The 16,596-nt window shown below is 37.1% G+C and overlaps 1 protein-coding gene across 6 annotated transcripts; it reads left to right on the top strand.

Annotated features, from left to right (window-relative positions):
- Positions 1 to 664: 664 nt before the first annotated feature.
- On the top strand, positions 665 to 16,595 carry supt20 (SPT20 homolog, SAGA complex component). 6 transcript variants are annotated; one of them, XM_059539810.1, is made up of 24 exons: positions 665 to 720; positions 1,248 to 1,325; positions 1,462 to 1,497; positions 1,742 to 1,867; positions 2,026 to 2,152; positions 2,239 to 2,342; positions 3,532 to 3,648; positions 3,733 to 3,786; positions 4,548 to 4,687; positions 5,152 to 5,311; positions 6,344 to 6,400; positions 6,741 to 6,812; positions 6,912 to 7,081; positions 7,219 to 7,251; positions 7,344 to 7,461; positions 7,724 to 7,829; positions 7,952 to 8,089; positions 8,180 to 8,447; positions 8,538 to 8,674; positions 8,780 to 8,838; positions 8,930 to 9,046; positions 10,220 to 10,319; positions 10,636 to 10,724; positions 15,937 to 16,595. In XM_059539810.1, exons 2-24 carry the CDS (start codon positions 1,323 to 1,325, stop codon positions 16,084 to 16,086), a joined length of 2,481 nt encoding a protein of 826 aa, XP_059395793.1. In that variant the 5' UTR covers positions 665 to 720; positions 1,248 to 1,322; the 3' UTR covers positions 16,087 to 16,595. The 6 variants fall into 6 exon arrangements, with proteins under 6 accessions (XP_059395793.1, XP_059395795.1, XP_059395791.1 ...); XM_059539812.1 differs by lacking the exon at positions 665 to 720 and adding an exon at positions 726 to 804 and having other exon boundaries at positions 8,783 to 8,838; XM_059539808.1 differs by lacking the exon at positions 665 to 720 and adding an exon at positions 726 to 804.
- Position 16,596: the final 1 nt, after the last annotated feature.

The following is a 16,596-nucleotide window of genomic DNA, read 5'->3' as shown; positions in this document are numbered from 1 at the left end:
TAATTTACTGTTATGACTGTAGTAAGTACTAGTAACGTGTATCTCACCTTAAAAAGTGTTACTGGATCAATACAAGTAATCTTAATATAGAATATATAATCTTAATCAAAATATATACACTAATACACTGCAAAATAATTCAGTTTAAACTAGAACATAAGAGGTTGCTAGGCACTTCTGACCTGAAAATAAAATTTTCACTAAATATCTTCTCTTGCTTGTTAGTCTCTGATGACAATCATACTTTTTTTGTCTTTATGCTTCCTATTTCTATTCATATTCAAAGTATATTCCTATCTGGTAACTTCCAGTAATCAATACAAAGGAAACATTGTCAAGATTATATACACCTGTAAAAAAAAAAAAGTAAAACTATTAAGAATGCAATTATTGATATTAATTATAATGTATTATTGTAGATCATTTAAATTGATTTGCTGATTTTGCAGTTTACCATATTTTTACTGTAAAACAAATCTTATTATTACTGATCCCCCACAAAAGGTTTGTGTCATTTTGTTTTCTAATAACATTAGTGGCTAAAACCAAGTTGCGACAGATTAAATGTAATAACATTGTTGGATGTAACTACGGTATTTGGGATTTTTTTGGGAGATTTGCATCGTGCGATATTTCGTGAAGAGTCTTTCGTTCCGCCTCCAGATCGCGCGCACACCGGAAGTTTGGATTTTGTTGTTACACTGGAACAAAATGGCTGCTGTGAGTTTTTTTCATTGAAGGCACTGGAACATTTATTCCGCTTCTAGCTTTGGATTTCCTGCCTGTGGTGATGCAACTCGATTGGCAAGTCGCTCGTGATGTTTGTCGCCATTGTCCCGTTCTGCCCCGCTCTGTCAGCTGCTCGTGTTTCGCAGATTTGTGCATTTGAAGTGAGCTGTTAGCTGTGGTTAGCCAGACTGTCGTCTGCTGAAGTTTGCCTTCTTCTGCTGAGAACATATTCCTTTGCATTTCATGAATGCATGCTGTTTATTGCTATTGTGTCTTTTAACACATACTTTGTCATCATCGTGTTGAACTTCGCCACATTTGTTTGCCAGATGTTGTGACTGCATGCTCACAGATGCACAACAGTCTCAACGAGCTGAGTTCATGTCTCATACTCTGCGTTTTCGCAGTCACACACTTGTCGTTGGGTGTCTGGGTTTGAGTTCTGAATGGAAACTGTCAGCTGACAGGTAAATGGTCGTAGTAGTGTGTTTCTAAACTGTCCCTCTCTCTGATCTCAGGGCTTGAATGGTGTGTTTGTAGAGGTGACAGTGCTGGTGTAACACAGCATCGCCTCCTGTCACGCAGCAACCACAATGGTAAAAACTACAGATATGGTTCAAAGATGCATTTTTAACAGGATTTGATTTAATTTAATATTATGTGATGGATTTGATCATATTTGACTTGTACTAGAGAATATCTAAAGCATTTTCATTCATCTTTCTTCCACAGCAACAAGTCTTAGAATATGCATTGGATCGGGCTGAGGTAACGTATTTATTCAAACTTTTTTTTATGCTGTTCTTTTTATTTATTGTACATAGTGGTGTTTATATGTGTTTGGTATAATGCTCTGTTATTGTACTGCTTTCATAAATGCAAACTGAGAAACCACTGTGGAGGAGAATAACTATATATATATATATATATATATATATATATATATATATATATATATATATATATATATACATTCTAGTACTGTTCAATAACGTTGTTATTTCTTGTTTAGTATATTGTTGAAAGTGCTCGTCAGCGACCGGCGAAGAGACGAGTGTCCTCGAGTATAAGGAAATCCTTATATCAGAAACTTTATGAACTGTACAATGAAGAGTGTGAAAAAGAACCAGAGTTGAAGGTAATGTTTCAGCTGCTGTAACATTAAAAATGAAGTAGCATTCACAACCGTTCAAGACATTAAGTTGGGTGGGATTTTATAGCTCTATCAAATCATGTTTTATCAATATTGTATTGTGTGTGTTTCTGTTTATTCTCCGTTCTGCCCTATTTCTGTAGAAACTGAGGAGAAATGTGAATCTACTAGAGAAGCTGGTCTCACAGGAGTCCGTCTCATGTCTGGTGGTCAACCTGTACCCTGGAAATGAAGGATACTCACTTATGCTTAGAGGAAAGAATGGATCCGGTACTGTCTGCTTTTTATTTGTCTTTATGGTTAAATCAACTGAGCTTTTCATGTTGCATGTTAATAAACTTGTCCCAACCTATAAGATTCAGAAACAATCCGACTTCGCTACGAAGAAACAGAGTTACTGGAGTACCTGGATGCTGAGGAGCTGCCGCCCATCCTTGTAGACCTTCTAGAAAAATCACAGGTTAGTGGCATGTCAATTTTTTTATGTGTAGTTTCTTAAAGGAACGCTCCACTTTTTTGGAAAATAATAATAAATAAAATCATTTTCTGACTTTCCTAGAGTTAACAGTTGAGTTTGACTGTTTTTGAATCCATTCAACCGATCTCTGGGTCCGGCGGTAGCACTTTTAGCTTAACTTAGCATAGATCATTGAATCTGATTAGACCGTTAGCATCTCACTCAAAAATGACCAAAGAGTTTTGATATTTTTCCTATTTAAAACTTGACTCTTCTGTAGTTAGATTGTGTACTAAGACCGACGGAAAATGAAAAGTTGTGATTTTCTAGGCCGATATGCCAAGGAACTATACTCTCATTCCGGCGTAATAATCAAGGAACTTTGCTGCCATACCACGGGTGCAGCAGGCACAGGGATATTACGCAGCGCCTGAAAATAGTCCCCAGCTAGTTTGTGTACTTCCAGCCTATTTTCAAAAAAAGTGGAGTGTTCCTTTTAATGTTTTTTTTTCATTGTTTTTCTAATTTTTGCTATCCATGACATTTAATATATTTTTTACATGAACATATTCAAATATTTAAATTGTATTATATATAGACACAGCCTGCCCTAAATCATGTTCAAAACAACAGTGTTATTGTTAACTGAAACTAAAACTGTTTTTAAATAGTTTTCGGTAAAGCTAAAATAAAACAAAACGAAAATGAGAAATGTTCCCTTGACAAGTGAAAGAAATGTTCAAATTCTAAAATTTAAGAATATGTCTTAAATAGAATACAGCTACTTAAAATATAAAAAATAATGACGAAACCATATAGCAAATAGCTAAAATTAATTGCAAAAAAAAAAGCTCATTCAAAGTATTAAATTAAAAATTAAATTAAATTTATGCATTTAGCAGACACTTTAATCCGAAGCAATTTACAGTGCATTCAGGCTAACATTTATACCTAACGTGTTCCCTGGGAATCGTACCCACAAACTTTGTTAGCGCTGCTAACGCAATGCTCTACCACTTGAGCCACAGAAACACTTATTAGTAAACACTATTACAGTGCATAAATAATACTGGTTCAGAATTGATTCTAGATGTCATTAGAATTGAATAGTTCAGAATAGTTTTATAGCACTCTGATGAACTGATGCATAAACCACCAGCTTAGTTTTGTTTTCCTGCTTCTGTTCTGTCAGGTGAACATATTCCACTGTGGCTGTGTCATAGCTGAGGTCAGAGACTACCGACAGTCTGGAAACGCAAAGATGCCCACCTACCAGAGCCGGCACATCCTGCTGAGACCCACTATGCAGGTCAGTAACAAACCTGTGTCCAGCAGTCCCTGGTCTTTTTTTTTTTGTATAATATCTTTAAGTCATCTATTTTCTTCACACCAGACCCTGATCTGTGACGTTCATGCTATGACAAGTGATCACCACAAGTGGACACAGGTGAGCAGACTCTATCTGTTAGCATTCAAAACTTTAAGCTCAGGAAGGTCATTGTAATGTTTTTGACAGAAGTATCTTATGCACATCAATGCACATATTGGATCAAAAATACAGTATAATTACTGTAATATTGTGACGCATTGTTACAATTTAAAATAACTTTACTATTTGAATATATTTTTAAATGTACATTTTTCTGGTAACGGCATCATTACTCCAGTCGTCAGTGTCACATGATACTTCAGAAATGACTCTAATATGCTGATTTGCTGCTCACGAAACATTTTTGAAAATGTTACCTGCCCTATATCAAATTCAGTTATTGTTTACTAGAACTAAAAATAATATTAAATCATTTTTGTTAATTGAAATAAAACTGAATTGAAATATAAATATTAGATGAAAATGTAAGAGAAAGAAATTTTAGAAAAGAATATAATTTTGCAAAGCACATAGCAAAACTTGATAACTTTGATAATGATAAAATTATTAATGTTGAAAACAGTTGTAGTTTTAATTTTTTTGTGGATACTGGGAGTTTTCAGGAAGTAAAAAAACAGCATTTATTTGAAATGTGTCTTTTTTCTACAACATATAAATGCCTTTTCTGTCACTTTTGATCCATTTAATGCATTTTTTGTTGAAAAAAATATGAGTTTCATTAAAAAAAAATCATACTGACCATTAAAGTGACAGATTCACAGCACAGTGTGAGGTATGGAGGATGCATTGATTCTCATGTGGTTTGAATGTGTTTGTAGGACGATAAACTTCAACTGGAGAGTCAGTTGATTCTGGCCACAGCAGAGCCTCTGTGTCTGGACCCCTCCATCTCTGTCAGCTGCACCACCAACCGTCTGCTCTACAACAAACAGAAGATGAACACACGATCCATGAAACGGTAATGCGTTTGCCTTTATACGCTTGATCATCAGTTGTCTTTAAACCAAAGTGAATGATCAGACTGTCTGCTGCTTAGTGTGTCGTGTGACTGTTTGTGACTGCAAACACTTTGCATATTGCTTAAACCCACCGAGCTTATGTTCATGTGCACAGTGTAGATCGTTTATCTTCGGTTAGTCACCATCTTTGAACTGAGAAGCCGCTGCTGTTCTGATCTGATTGTATTGTTGAGACTAAAGAAATGTGTGTGGGTTTTGCTCTATGCAGCTAACAAAAAATTGTTAAGTTGGAGATCTTTTGCCTGTTAAAGTTTAGTGGAAGAATCTGATTATTTCATGTGGTTTATCAAAGTTAAAGGCTTCAAATGTTGTGTTTGATATAGAGAGATCCTGAAATTCAACAGCAGATGATCAAATCCATCATATATCAGTTATCCATCGTTCATGTTTCTCCTCTCTGCAGGTGTTTTAGGAGGCATTCTCAAGCAGCTCTGAACAGACAGCAGGAGATGATGAGCCACTGCCCTGCCCTGCCACAGCTGCGGCTCCTGGACTACCTCCAGAGGAGGAAAGAGAGGAAACCTGCTCCTTCCATAGACCTCAAGATCTCCAAATCTGGAAATGTGAGTCACAGACACAATATGCAGACCTGTTTTACTTTCTCTGAATTTGGGTAAATGGATTTAAAAATATGTGAAATGTACATTCATACGTTCAATAGTTTGGGAAGATAAGGTATATATATATATATATATATATATATATACATACACACACACACTAATACATATATACATACATATACATATATATATATATATATATATATACATACAGTACAGACCAAAAGTTTGGAAACATTACTATTTTTAATGTTTTTGAAAGACGTTTCTTCTGCTTATCAAGCCTGCATTTATTTGATCAAAAATACAGAAAAAAATGACATATTGTGATATATTATTACAATTTAAAATAATTGTTTTTAAATGTATTATACTTTAAATTATCATTTATTTCTGTGATGCAAAGCTGAATTTTTAGGATCATTATCACATGATCCTTTAGAAATCATTCCAATATGATGATTCATTATCAAAGTTGGAAACAGTTCTGCTGCTTAATATTTTTCAGAACATGTGATACTTTTTAGGATACTTTGATGAATAAAAAGTAAAAAAAAAAAAAGAAGCAATGTTTTTAAAATATAAATATTTTGTAATAACAATATACACTACTGGTCAGTAATTTGGGGTCAGTAATTTATTTTTCTTTTTTTTTTTTTAAATAAAATTAATACTTTTATTCAGCAAGGATGTTAAATTGATAAAAAGTATATATAAAAAAAAAATATATATATATATGGCATTTTATTATGACAGGACCGATCAGACATGACAGGAAGCGGGGGGGGGGGGCTCACTTAAAGAGTTTAGTATAATCTTGGCAGAAAATGTTGTAGAATTTTTATCATGTTAATGTAAAAAATCTTGCGTCATGTAACTTTTGTTTGTTTGCTGGTTTATTTTTCGATTGTTTTTGCCATGAAAATAGCATTAGTTGCTGACATGCCAGTAAATAAATATATACTATACTATACTTCTTCATGACTCGTGTGGGTGTTTTCTGTGTTTAAATCACTCTTGTTTCTCCTTCAGTGTGTGGACATGTGGAAACAGAGCAGTTGTCAGCTGACTGTCCCAACAGAAATTGATGTGAGTTGCTGTAATGCCGTTAAACAAACACAAGTACAAGTAGCATCTCTCTTTTTTCTGTAGCTCCTAAACAATTTGTAACAGAAATGACTACTACTTTTTATATATATATATATATATATATATATATATATATATATATATATATATATATATATATATATATTTTTTTTTTTTAATTATTTATTTATTTATTTATTAAAATATAAGGAAAAATTGAGTTTAAAGTATTGTTAATGTAAATTTCATGTTCTTGTGTTCTTAGATTATATGTTTTGACTTTATTTATTTTTCTCCTGTATCCATGTCTATGAAAGTAAGTTTTTCTTTCTGCTTCCAGGTGGAGAAATATGCAGTGGCAGAGAACTCTGTCAAACTAGATGACACTCAGCCCACTGTTTGGCCTGCAAAGGTAACACGATTGTGTAAATCCTACATACTAACTAGACTGCACATGGAGCCTGGTTGTTTTATCGGTGTGATATGCAGTGTGATATTGGTTTCATAACAGGACGTGAGGGATGACTACATTTTCGATTGTGAGGTAGGAGGTCAGCCTCAAAGAACAAAAGTCACTATTTTCCAGTCTATGGGGAACCCTCTGGTATATGGGAAAGTCTACAGCACCAGAGACTCCAAATCAGAGGAGGATGTCACAGACCTGCACCTCATTCACCCACCGTAAGAAACTGATGACATTTTCGAATTCTTATTTTACATTAATATAACACTCTGAGATGAGAGTAAAGTGTTATTAGTTACACTCACCTAATTGTTGTGGCACTTGCCTGACCTTGTATTTTCTCTGTGGTTTGTAGATTCCTCATAGGTTCAAAAACAGACGCTGATCGGTGAGTTCAGGAGCCATGCTTTGATGTTTGGTGTTACTGAGTCTCAGGTTTTGGTTGCGCTCAGCCGCTTTGAAAATATTCCTGTGCCGCAGGTTTCTGACGCAGTATAAGGAGGTTTATGAACGAGACGTGAAGTGTCAGGTGAAGATGTTGCACCACTCGGGCAGCACAGGGTCCCAAGGCCAGCTGTCCCCCTCAAGGGAAAACGAGGTAAGACATTTTGATGTTACTTCTGACTATTCCGTCTGAGACATGTTGCAAAAAATAGATTTTATCTGATTTGAATCAGGTTCGTAAACATAAGAAGTTTCTTTTTGTACCTCAGGATACAAAAAATCGATATGAGGCAGATTTGCTCATTTTCTCTTGATTAGAGATTTATGTGTCAGGTTTAGAAAATGGGCACCAAAACATTCACGTGAATGTCATGACAAGATTGGTCCATTTTGATGAATGTTTGTTGTTGATCCAGGCTGATGGATTCTCAGCTCTGGTCCAGTCCTCGGTTTTAGGAAAAGGCATCAAACACAGACCTCCTCCTATCAAACTACCAGCCGGCTCAGCCTGCGCCGCCTCAGGTGAGACAAACTTCTAATATAACAGTATGTATAGGTATCAGCAAGAGAAGAGCAGAATACACACAGTTTGTGTCTTTCCACTTTAAAAAGTGTACAAACAAACACTCCCTCCCTTTGTCTAGGTAACCCGTACAGTACACAGGCCTCAAGCGGCCATCTCAAGTGCCCGACCCCTCCGCCCTCAAAGAATCAGTCGCTCTCCCGGAAACACTCCATGGAGCTTGGCCTGCTGTCTCCTGCTGCTCTCTCGCCCATGCAGAGTGAGTGTCCCTCCATTCACAACTAGAAAGCTCTCAGTGCTTCGTAGCCAGATATTTATCACGTCTTTCTTCTCTGATCATCCTCCACAGGATCAGGTACTCCCAAGCCCCCCACACCCACCAACACGCCGTGTTCAACGCCCCACCCCACCGACATTCAGACTGCCACGCCTTCAGTAACGCCCACCCCTCAGGACCCCACCCTTCCACAGCAGCCCACCCTGCTGACTCCCTTCGCCCAACAGCAGATGACTCTGCCTGTCATGACTATTCCCCTGCCCACGTCCAGCACCACATCCTCACAGGTCATGACAAACCCCACAGGGCTCAACTTCATCAATGTGGTGGGCCCGGTTTGGTAAGAACCCAAGTTTGTGCCTTTTTTTTTTTGATTAGGGATATGAAAGGGAAAAAAACGGCGACGAAGCACCTCTGTGGTTTCTTACAGCAGTCCGCAAGCTCTGATGAGCGGTTCTAACCCAATGCTGGGTTGTAGTCCTGGTACTCTGGCGTCTGGTATACCCCTGAGTGGACTTCTGCCTTCTGGTGGTCTCATGTCTGGAGCTCTTCCTGCAGCTCCAGCAGGTAAACCTCTCAGGGGAATCTTTCTCTGCATGGTCAGATGTTCATCACTGATTTTATAAGCTGTCAGTGGCTACTGTGGATAGAAAAAATTTCATTTTGTTCCAGCAGGTGGGCCTTTTGGGCTGAACAACAGCCCGGGACTACGACCGCTGAACCTTCTTCAGGTGAGAGAGCTTTTGTAGTTGAAGTATTGGCTTTTGTGGAGACAATTCTTTCTTTCCCTCCCATTTATGTTTGTTTTTCCTTTTCTTTCAGCTCCCTACAGGACCACTGATTTTTAACTCTCTGCAGCAGCAGCAGTTGTCTCAGTTCTCCCCTCAACAGCAAAGCAGTCAGTCCGCCACATCCAGCCCCCAGCAGCAGGGGGACGCGGTGAGCCAGACACACTGTAGCCATTATTTGACACCGCTATCAAGATCCTAGCAGTTTCCAGAGGTTGAGAATCAACTTCAATAGTGTTAAAGGGATAGTTCACCCAAAACTGAGAATTGTATTCCATGGAAGTCAATGGTTTCAATCAACTGTTTGGTCATCAACATTCTTTAAAATATCTTACTTTGTGCTCAAAAGAAGAAAGAAATTCACCGGTTTATTACAATTTATGAGGGTGAGTAAATGATAACAGTAGTTTCATTTTTGGGTGAACTAACAGTTTAATGTGTGTAAATCTATATTATCTTCAATTACATTTAGAAAAAAAAAATTTATATATATATATATATATATATATATATATATATATATATATAAATAAATAATATTTAACATTTATATTACATTTTCATTACACTTGTATTTAAATTGTATACAGATGAAAGAGATGTGAAAGATATGTTTGAGAAAAGTAGTGTTATGGAAATGACACATTAATTTGAATTAATATTTGTATATGAGTAAAATGTTACAATTTGATGTAATTTTAATTTAGATAACTTAATAATAATAATTATTATTATATAGTGTAGTTTTCATACATATATATATATATATATATATATATTGTATAATTTATTGAAATGAAATTATGCCCTCATTATATAACTGTATTTCATTTATATACAACCCGTTGGAGATGAAGGAAGTTTTTGGGAAAACTAGTGATATCTTGAATGTTTTTTGTATACAAGATGAGAATAAAGTATATTTTGATGTAGTTAGTTTTAATCCTGACGTTGCATTAATAATATATTATTAACAAAAGCTTATTTATTCAGCTTTCAGATGATGTATAAATCTCAATTTCGAAAAATTGACACTTCAGATTGGTTTTGTGGTCCAGGGTCACATATATGTTGACTTAAAGCAATGGTCTCATACTCAATTCCTGGAGGACCACAGCTCTGCACAGTTTAGCTCCGACCCTAAGCAAACACACCTGATCCAGCTAATCATGGTCTTCAGGATTATTAGAAACTTCCAAGCAGATGTGATGTGGAGCTGGTTGGAGCTAAATTCTGCAGAGCTGTGGCCCTCCAGGAATTGAGTTTGAGACCACTGACTTAAAGGAATAGTTCACCTTTAATTAAGTCGTCCTCTTTGAATCAGGCTGATTCGGGTCTGACTGCAGAACAGGGTCTGTCCACACAACAGACGGCGGTCATCAATCTCACCGGAGTAGGGGGATTCATGTCTCCTCAGGCAGCAGGTACGGACTCGTGCGTTTCATTTGTCTGTCACTCCTCTCACTGTTATTCAAGTACATCTCTAGTCCAGATATGTCTAACAGACACTAACACAATGAGTAGACATACTAATGGATTTAGATTTAGAAGTGTGTCATGCTAATCTCAACATAGATCAATGTTAATCAGACCTGTTTTTTGATTATCCGAGTTTGTCATTTGATTAACATGATGGTGGATGCCACTTTTCCTCTTTCTGCTACATTCTACCGTTTATTTCCTGTTACCGCCCCCCCCCCCTCCTCTTCCTCCTCCACCCCACCCCTCTGTCCGTGGTAGTGCTGTCCCAGCTGGGTTGTGGTCTGGAGGGGTCCGGGCCCAGCCTACCGTCCCCGAGGCTCCAGCAACAGCACCAGCCACAGATCCAAGTAATGCAGCAACTTTGACCTCATCCACCCGTAGACATGTGTATATCAGACTGACCTTTGACCTCTCAGACACTGATCCCCCCTTTCCACTGACCTTTGAAGACCACGTGAATTCAAAATAGACCTTATTGAAGAATTATTTAATCCCAAAAAGGTCATCATTTACTCACCTTCATGTCGTTCCCAACCCATTACAAATCATGGTTCTTCTTCAGAAAACAACTAAAGATATTTCTGATCAAATCAGAAATATTTCCGTCCCTTCAGTGTAAGTCGGTTAACCCAAAACCCTTAAAAATCCATATGAATTGAGCAGTTTAATCCAAGTCTTCTAAAGAGACAGGATTGCTTTATGCGATGAACAGAATTATTTCAGGCTTTCATTCACATATAAACATTGATCAGCTGACAGTGTTTACAGCATTCAGATTTGGTCACAGAAGCTCAAGCATGCTTAAACCAATGAGGTTTATTCTCTCATGTGACACCATCACGTTTGACCTTTCGCAAGAACCAATGAGATTTGTTCTAACATGTCAAGCACTTGTGGTTGAAATTCTGTTTATGTTTGCTGATCAAAGTTTAAATAAAATTCAGGATTTACATTTTAAATTCAAAGATCTGGTGAACGATCAGTGTGATCAGTCTGTTATATGACATCTATGCATTCACTCTTCAGATTAAATGTTCCACACTACACAGCTTAACACTGTTGTTCATAAGAATCACATCAGTAGATTCTTTTCTGGCTACTTCTGACCGACATGTAAAGCTTCACATGGATTCTCCTCTTGCCATGTTTTGAGTTACCATTTTTCTGTCCAAGCCTTTACAAACATTTTTCAAAAAAGCATCATGTGGCATCAACTTATCTCCTAACAGCTGCTTGAGAAGCATGTTTTTGTTGCAATTGAGACAAAATCTTCAAAAATTCAGTAATGTCTTCTTTTTTAACCCTCTCAAGGCAGGCGTTGCCGATTTGCAACAGTTAAAAACTAAAAACCTTATTACTCCAGATACATATTTTATGTATCTGGAGTAATAAAAACTTTACTAAAGTTACTAAAACTTAATTTGAGCCTGAGAGGGTTAAAGAGGTTTATCATATTTTATGCGCATGACACATTTATGTTGTTTTCTCCATCGTCACACACAGCTCACTGATCAGCCCACTTTCCTGTCCTGCATCTGACCCCAGTAACAGCCCAACTCTTGCATTAGCCCCAGCTGTGATGCGAGTTGAAGTTGCTGACTTACTGACACCAAACGACCGCATGGCAATGTGTGTGTGTGTGTTTGTGTGTGTAATAGAAGATAACTGGCATACAGCAGCTGCATTGCACTTTTCAACTGACCAGCTTCTATCCACCGCTCCAGCTTGATCCTCTTCTGTTCCTCACAGTGTGTCGTTCCCATCAATTACCCTCGAGTCTTCCATTCCTCCCTCTTTCAGCCTCACACAGCTTCTGCAAACACCATTGATGTCTGTTGCATCTCTTTTCACTGAAGTGTTAATGAAAGGTTGTTTCCTTCCAGCAGCTCTGCTTCAGTCAAAACTCTTCCATTATCAGAGCCAGTGGGAGAGGTGACAAAAACATGTAATGAATACGTGAAATATTTATCTATACAATGTACAGTACCAGTTAAAGGTATATTAAAAATTGTAGATACTGATAAATTGTCATTTTATTACGATATTGTATTTTAATTTATCAACTCATTTCCCCCATTTTTTTTATTACCTTTGCCTTCATCTAACACTCCAAGATCTTTAAAAACACTAATAATTTAGTAGCACTGTTAAATATATTTAGTAAATCTCAAAATGATGCTTAAATTCACTTATTTAGAACCACTTACTCATAATTATTTACATTTATAATAATAATAATAATTTATATAGCACTTTTCATACATGGAATGCAACTTCACAAGGATAACAGAAATATTTAGAATTCAATATCAATATAAAATAATCTGAACTCTTAATGGTTCAACTAGTAAACAAATAGGAATGAATATAGAAGAATCAAAAGAACAAAGCAAAAAGTACACACAAATAACAAGTATTAATAAGTGTGTGTGTGTGTGTGTGTGTATATATATATAGAGAGAGAGAGAGTTTTATTTTTAATTTATTTATAGAAAATAGTTTAGAATTTTAATATCTGCCATTTGTGTTATCTAGCAAGAACATGACAATAATTATTGTTTATCGACCAGAATTTTAATAACAGTGTATCTCAAATTTGAGAATAATTATATAGTAGTAAAGCAAAGTTTATATGTAGACACATTAAGTTTGAGGTTGGTAAGATTTTGATGCTTTTAAAAGATGTCGCTTATGGTTACCAAGGCTACATTTATTTGATAAAAAATTTAAAACTAATATTGTCAAATGTTGTTAAAATTTGTAATGTCATTACTGTGATGGTAAAGCTGAATTTTCAGTGTCACATGATCCTTCAGAAATCATTCTAATATGTTGAATAATTTCTTTATAAATTCTAATATACACACATACAGGTCCTTCACAAAAAATTAGCATATTGTGATAAAAGTTGATTATTTTCCATAATGTAATGATAAAAATTAAACTTTCATATATTTTAGATTCATTGCACACCAACTGAAATATTTCAGGTCTTTTATTGTTTTAATACTGATGATTTTAGCATACAGCTCATGAAAACCCAAAATTCCTATCCCCAAAAATTAGCATATTTCATCCGACCAATAAAAGAAAAGTGTTTTTAATACAAAAAAAAATCAACCTTCAAATAATAATGTTCAGTTATGCACTCAATACTTGGTCGGGAATCCTTTTGCAGAAAATGACTGCTTCAATGCGGCGTGGCATGGAGGCAATCAGCCTGTGGCACTCATCCAGAGTGTTGGGTCTTGCGCCTCTCAACTTTCTCTTCACAATATCCCAAAGATTCTTTATGGGGTTCAGGTCAGGAGAGTTGGCAGGCCAATTGAGCACAGTAATACCATGGTAAGTAAACCATTTACCAGTGGTTTTGGCACTGTGAGCAGGTGCCAGGTCGTGCTGAAAAACGAAATCTTCATCTCCATAAAGCTTTTCAGCAGATGGAAGCATGAAGTGCTCCAAAATCTCCTGATAACTAGCTGCATTGACCCTGCCCTTGATAAAACACAGTGGACCAACACCAGCAGCTGACATGGCACCCCAGACCATCACTGACTGTGGGTACTTGACACTGGACTTCAGGCATTTTGGCATTTCCTTCTCCCCAGTCTTCCTCCAGACTCTGGCACCTTGATTTCCGAATGACATGCAAAATTTGTCCAAAAGTCCAGTGCTGCTTCTCTGTAGCCCAGGTCAGGCGCTTCTGCCGCAGTTTCTGGTTCAAAAGTGGCTTGACCTGGGGAATGCGGCACCTGTAGCCCAGTTCCTGCACACGCCTGTGCACGGTGGCTCTGGATGTTTCTACTCCAGACTCAATCCACTGCTTCCGCAGGTCTCCCAAGGTCTGGAATCGGTCCTTCTCCACAATCTTCCTCAGGGTCCGGTCACCTCTTCTCGTTGTGCAGCGTTTTTTGCCACACTTTTTCCTTCCCACAGACTTCCCAGTGAGGTGCCTTGATACAGCACTCTGGGAACAGCCTATTTGTTCAGAAATTTCTTTCTGTGTCTTACCCTCTTGCTTGAGGGTGTCAATGATGGCCTTCTGGACAGCAGTCAGGTCGGCAGTCTTACCCATGATTGCGGTTTTGAGTAATGAACCAGGCTGGGAGTTTTTAAAAGCCTCAGGAATCTTTTGCAGGTGTTTAGAGTTAATTAGTTGATTCAGATGATTAGGTTAAAAGCTTGTTTAGAGAACCTTTTCATGATATGCTAATTTTTTGAGACAGGCATTTTGGGTTTTCATGAGCTGTATGCCAAAATCATCAGTATTAAAACAATAAAAGACCTGAAATATTTCAGTTGGTGTGCAATGAATCTAAAATATATGAAAGTTTAATTTTTATCATTACATTATGGAAAATAATGAACTTTATCACAATATGCTAATTTTTTGAGAAGGACCTGTATATATATATATATATATATATATATATTTATATATAATTATATATAATACAAAAGAACAGCATTTGCAACGGCAATCCTTTTGTAACATCAAAAATGTATTTACTATCAGTTTTGATCCATTTAAATTGTCCTTAAAATACATTTCCAAAGATTTTACCAAACTCAAACTTTTTAACAGTAGTGGATGTCTTTGAAACAAATTTAACTTGTATTATTTAAATATTAAGTATTTTTTCCACATTAGAGGGATACTCCACCCCCAAATTTTGTAATAAATCACTTACCCCCATGTCGTCCCAAACCCATAAAAGCTTTGTTCATCTTCGGAGCACAATTTAAGATATTTTGAATGAAAACGGGAGGCTTATGACTGCCCCATAGACTGCCAAGTAAATTAACTGTCAAAGTCCAGAAAAGTATGAAAGACATCGTTAGAATAGTCCATCTGCCATCAGTGGTTCAACCGTAACATTATGAAGTGACAAGAATACTTTTTTGTAAGCAAAGAAAACAAAAATAACGACTTTATTCAACCATTCCTTTGTCAACAGTCTCCTCTGTGTCTCTCCATATCACCAAATGCTCTTCTGTATCAGCCACAGCACAAGGCTGCGCTGTTTCCACTGGGATACAAAAAGTATTGTCGTTGCTTCATAATGTTACGGTTGAACTACTGATGGCGATGGATTATTCTGATGACGTCTTTCATACTTTTCTGGACCTTGACAGTGTAATTTACTTGGCAGTCTATGGGACAGTCACAAGCCTCCCGTTTTTCATCCAAAATATCTTAAATTGTGTTCTGAAGACAAACAGCTTTTACGGGATTGGAACGACATGGGGATTAAGTGATTAATAAACAATTTTTTTGTTTTTTTCATAAGAAAAAAAATTACAGCCTAAAGTGGGAAAATCTTTGAATGGTTTTCCCACTTAGCTACATTTGTATAAATCGATTACAAGAACCAATGGAGGATGGGATACAGTAAAACCAACTAATCTAATGATCAGAGCTGAATTTGTCCGTTTGTTCACATTCATCTCCATTGTTAAGTGGAAGAGATGCTTCTGAGGCACAGCTGTTGTGAGAGGAGACTCTGGGGACACTTTAAACTGCACATATTCATTATCCGTTACTTTTTCCTTTCACAGTTGCAATTCTTGCAGCACCAAATGCAACAGCAGCAAATGGGTATGGCAGTGGGGCCGGCAGCACAGGCGGCGCTGCCACGGCAACATTCCGCCAACCAGCCAAAAAGTAAGAGGAAACGCAGCACGCCACAGCCCCTCCCCAAATCATGACCTCCAGCTCGCAACACAGCAAATGGCACTGTGCTCCATCGGCAGCATTGTACGGACTGACTGTGGCTTGACCGGACTAAAGTTGGTTTATGTTCATAGGGGTGCAGGAATTGCCCTCCTGACCTCAGGACAGATGCATAGATACTACAAGGATTTTTAGAGCAGGGGACCTTAGAGTATTACCGTATCTCTTAAAGAAATACAAGATATTAAATGAGACAATTCTTGTAGGGTTCTCTACAGTCTTTATTCTCCTTCCAAAGGGCCCTTTCAACGAGAGCCTGTTTGGCTTGAGAGGGTGGACCCTACGCACACTAATAAGGGCCGTACAGATGTGCCTCAATCACCTGTTGCTCAACTTTACCGTTACGAGAACTTCTCTCTATTGCTGGATGTCAGAGTGATAGGCCGCCTTGTCCCAGCATGCAATTACATGTGCAGTTTTTATACGGCACATTTTAAAATGGCATTTTGTTATACTGAGGGGGAGTTGATGTATATTCTTATGAC

This window comes from Carassius carassius, chromosome 45 (assembly GCF_963082965.1).
Source record: "Carassius carassius chromosome 45, fCarCar2.1, whole genome shotgun sequence".
Taxonomy (NCBI): domain Eukaryota; kingdom Metazoa; phylum Chordata; class Actinopteri; order Cypriniformes; family Cyprinidae; genus Carassius; species Carassius carassius.
Note: the sequence above shows the minus strand (reverse complement) of the source record. Positions and strands in the feature narration are given on the sequence as shown.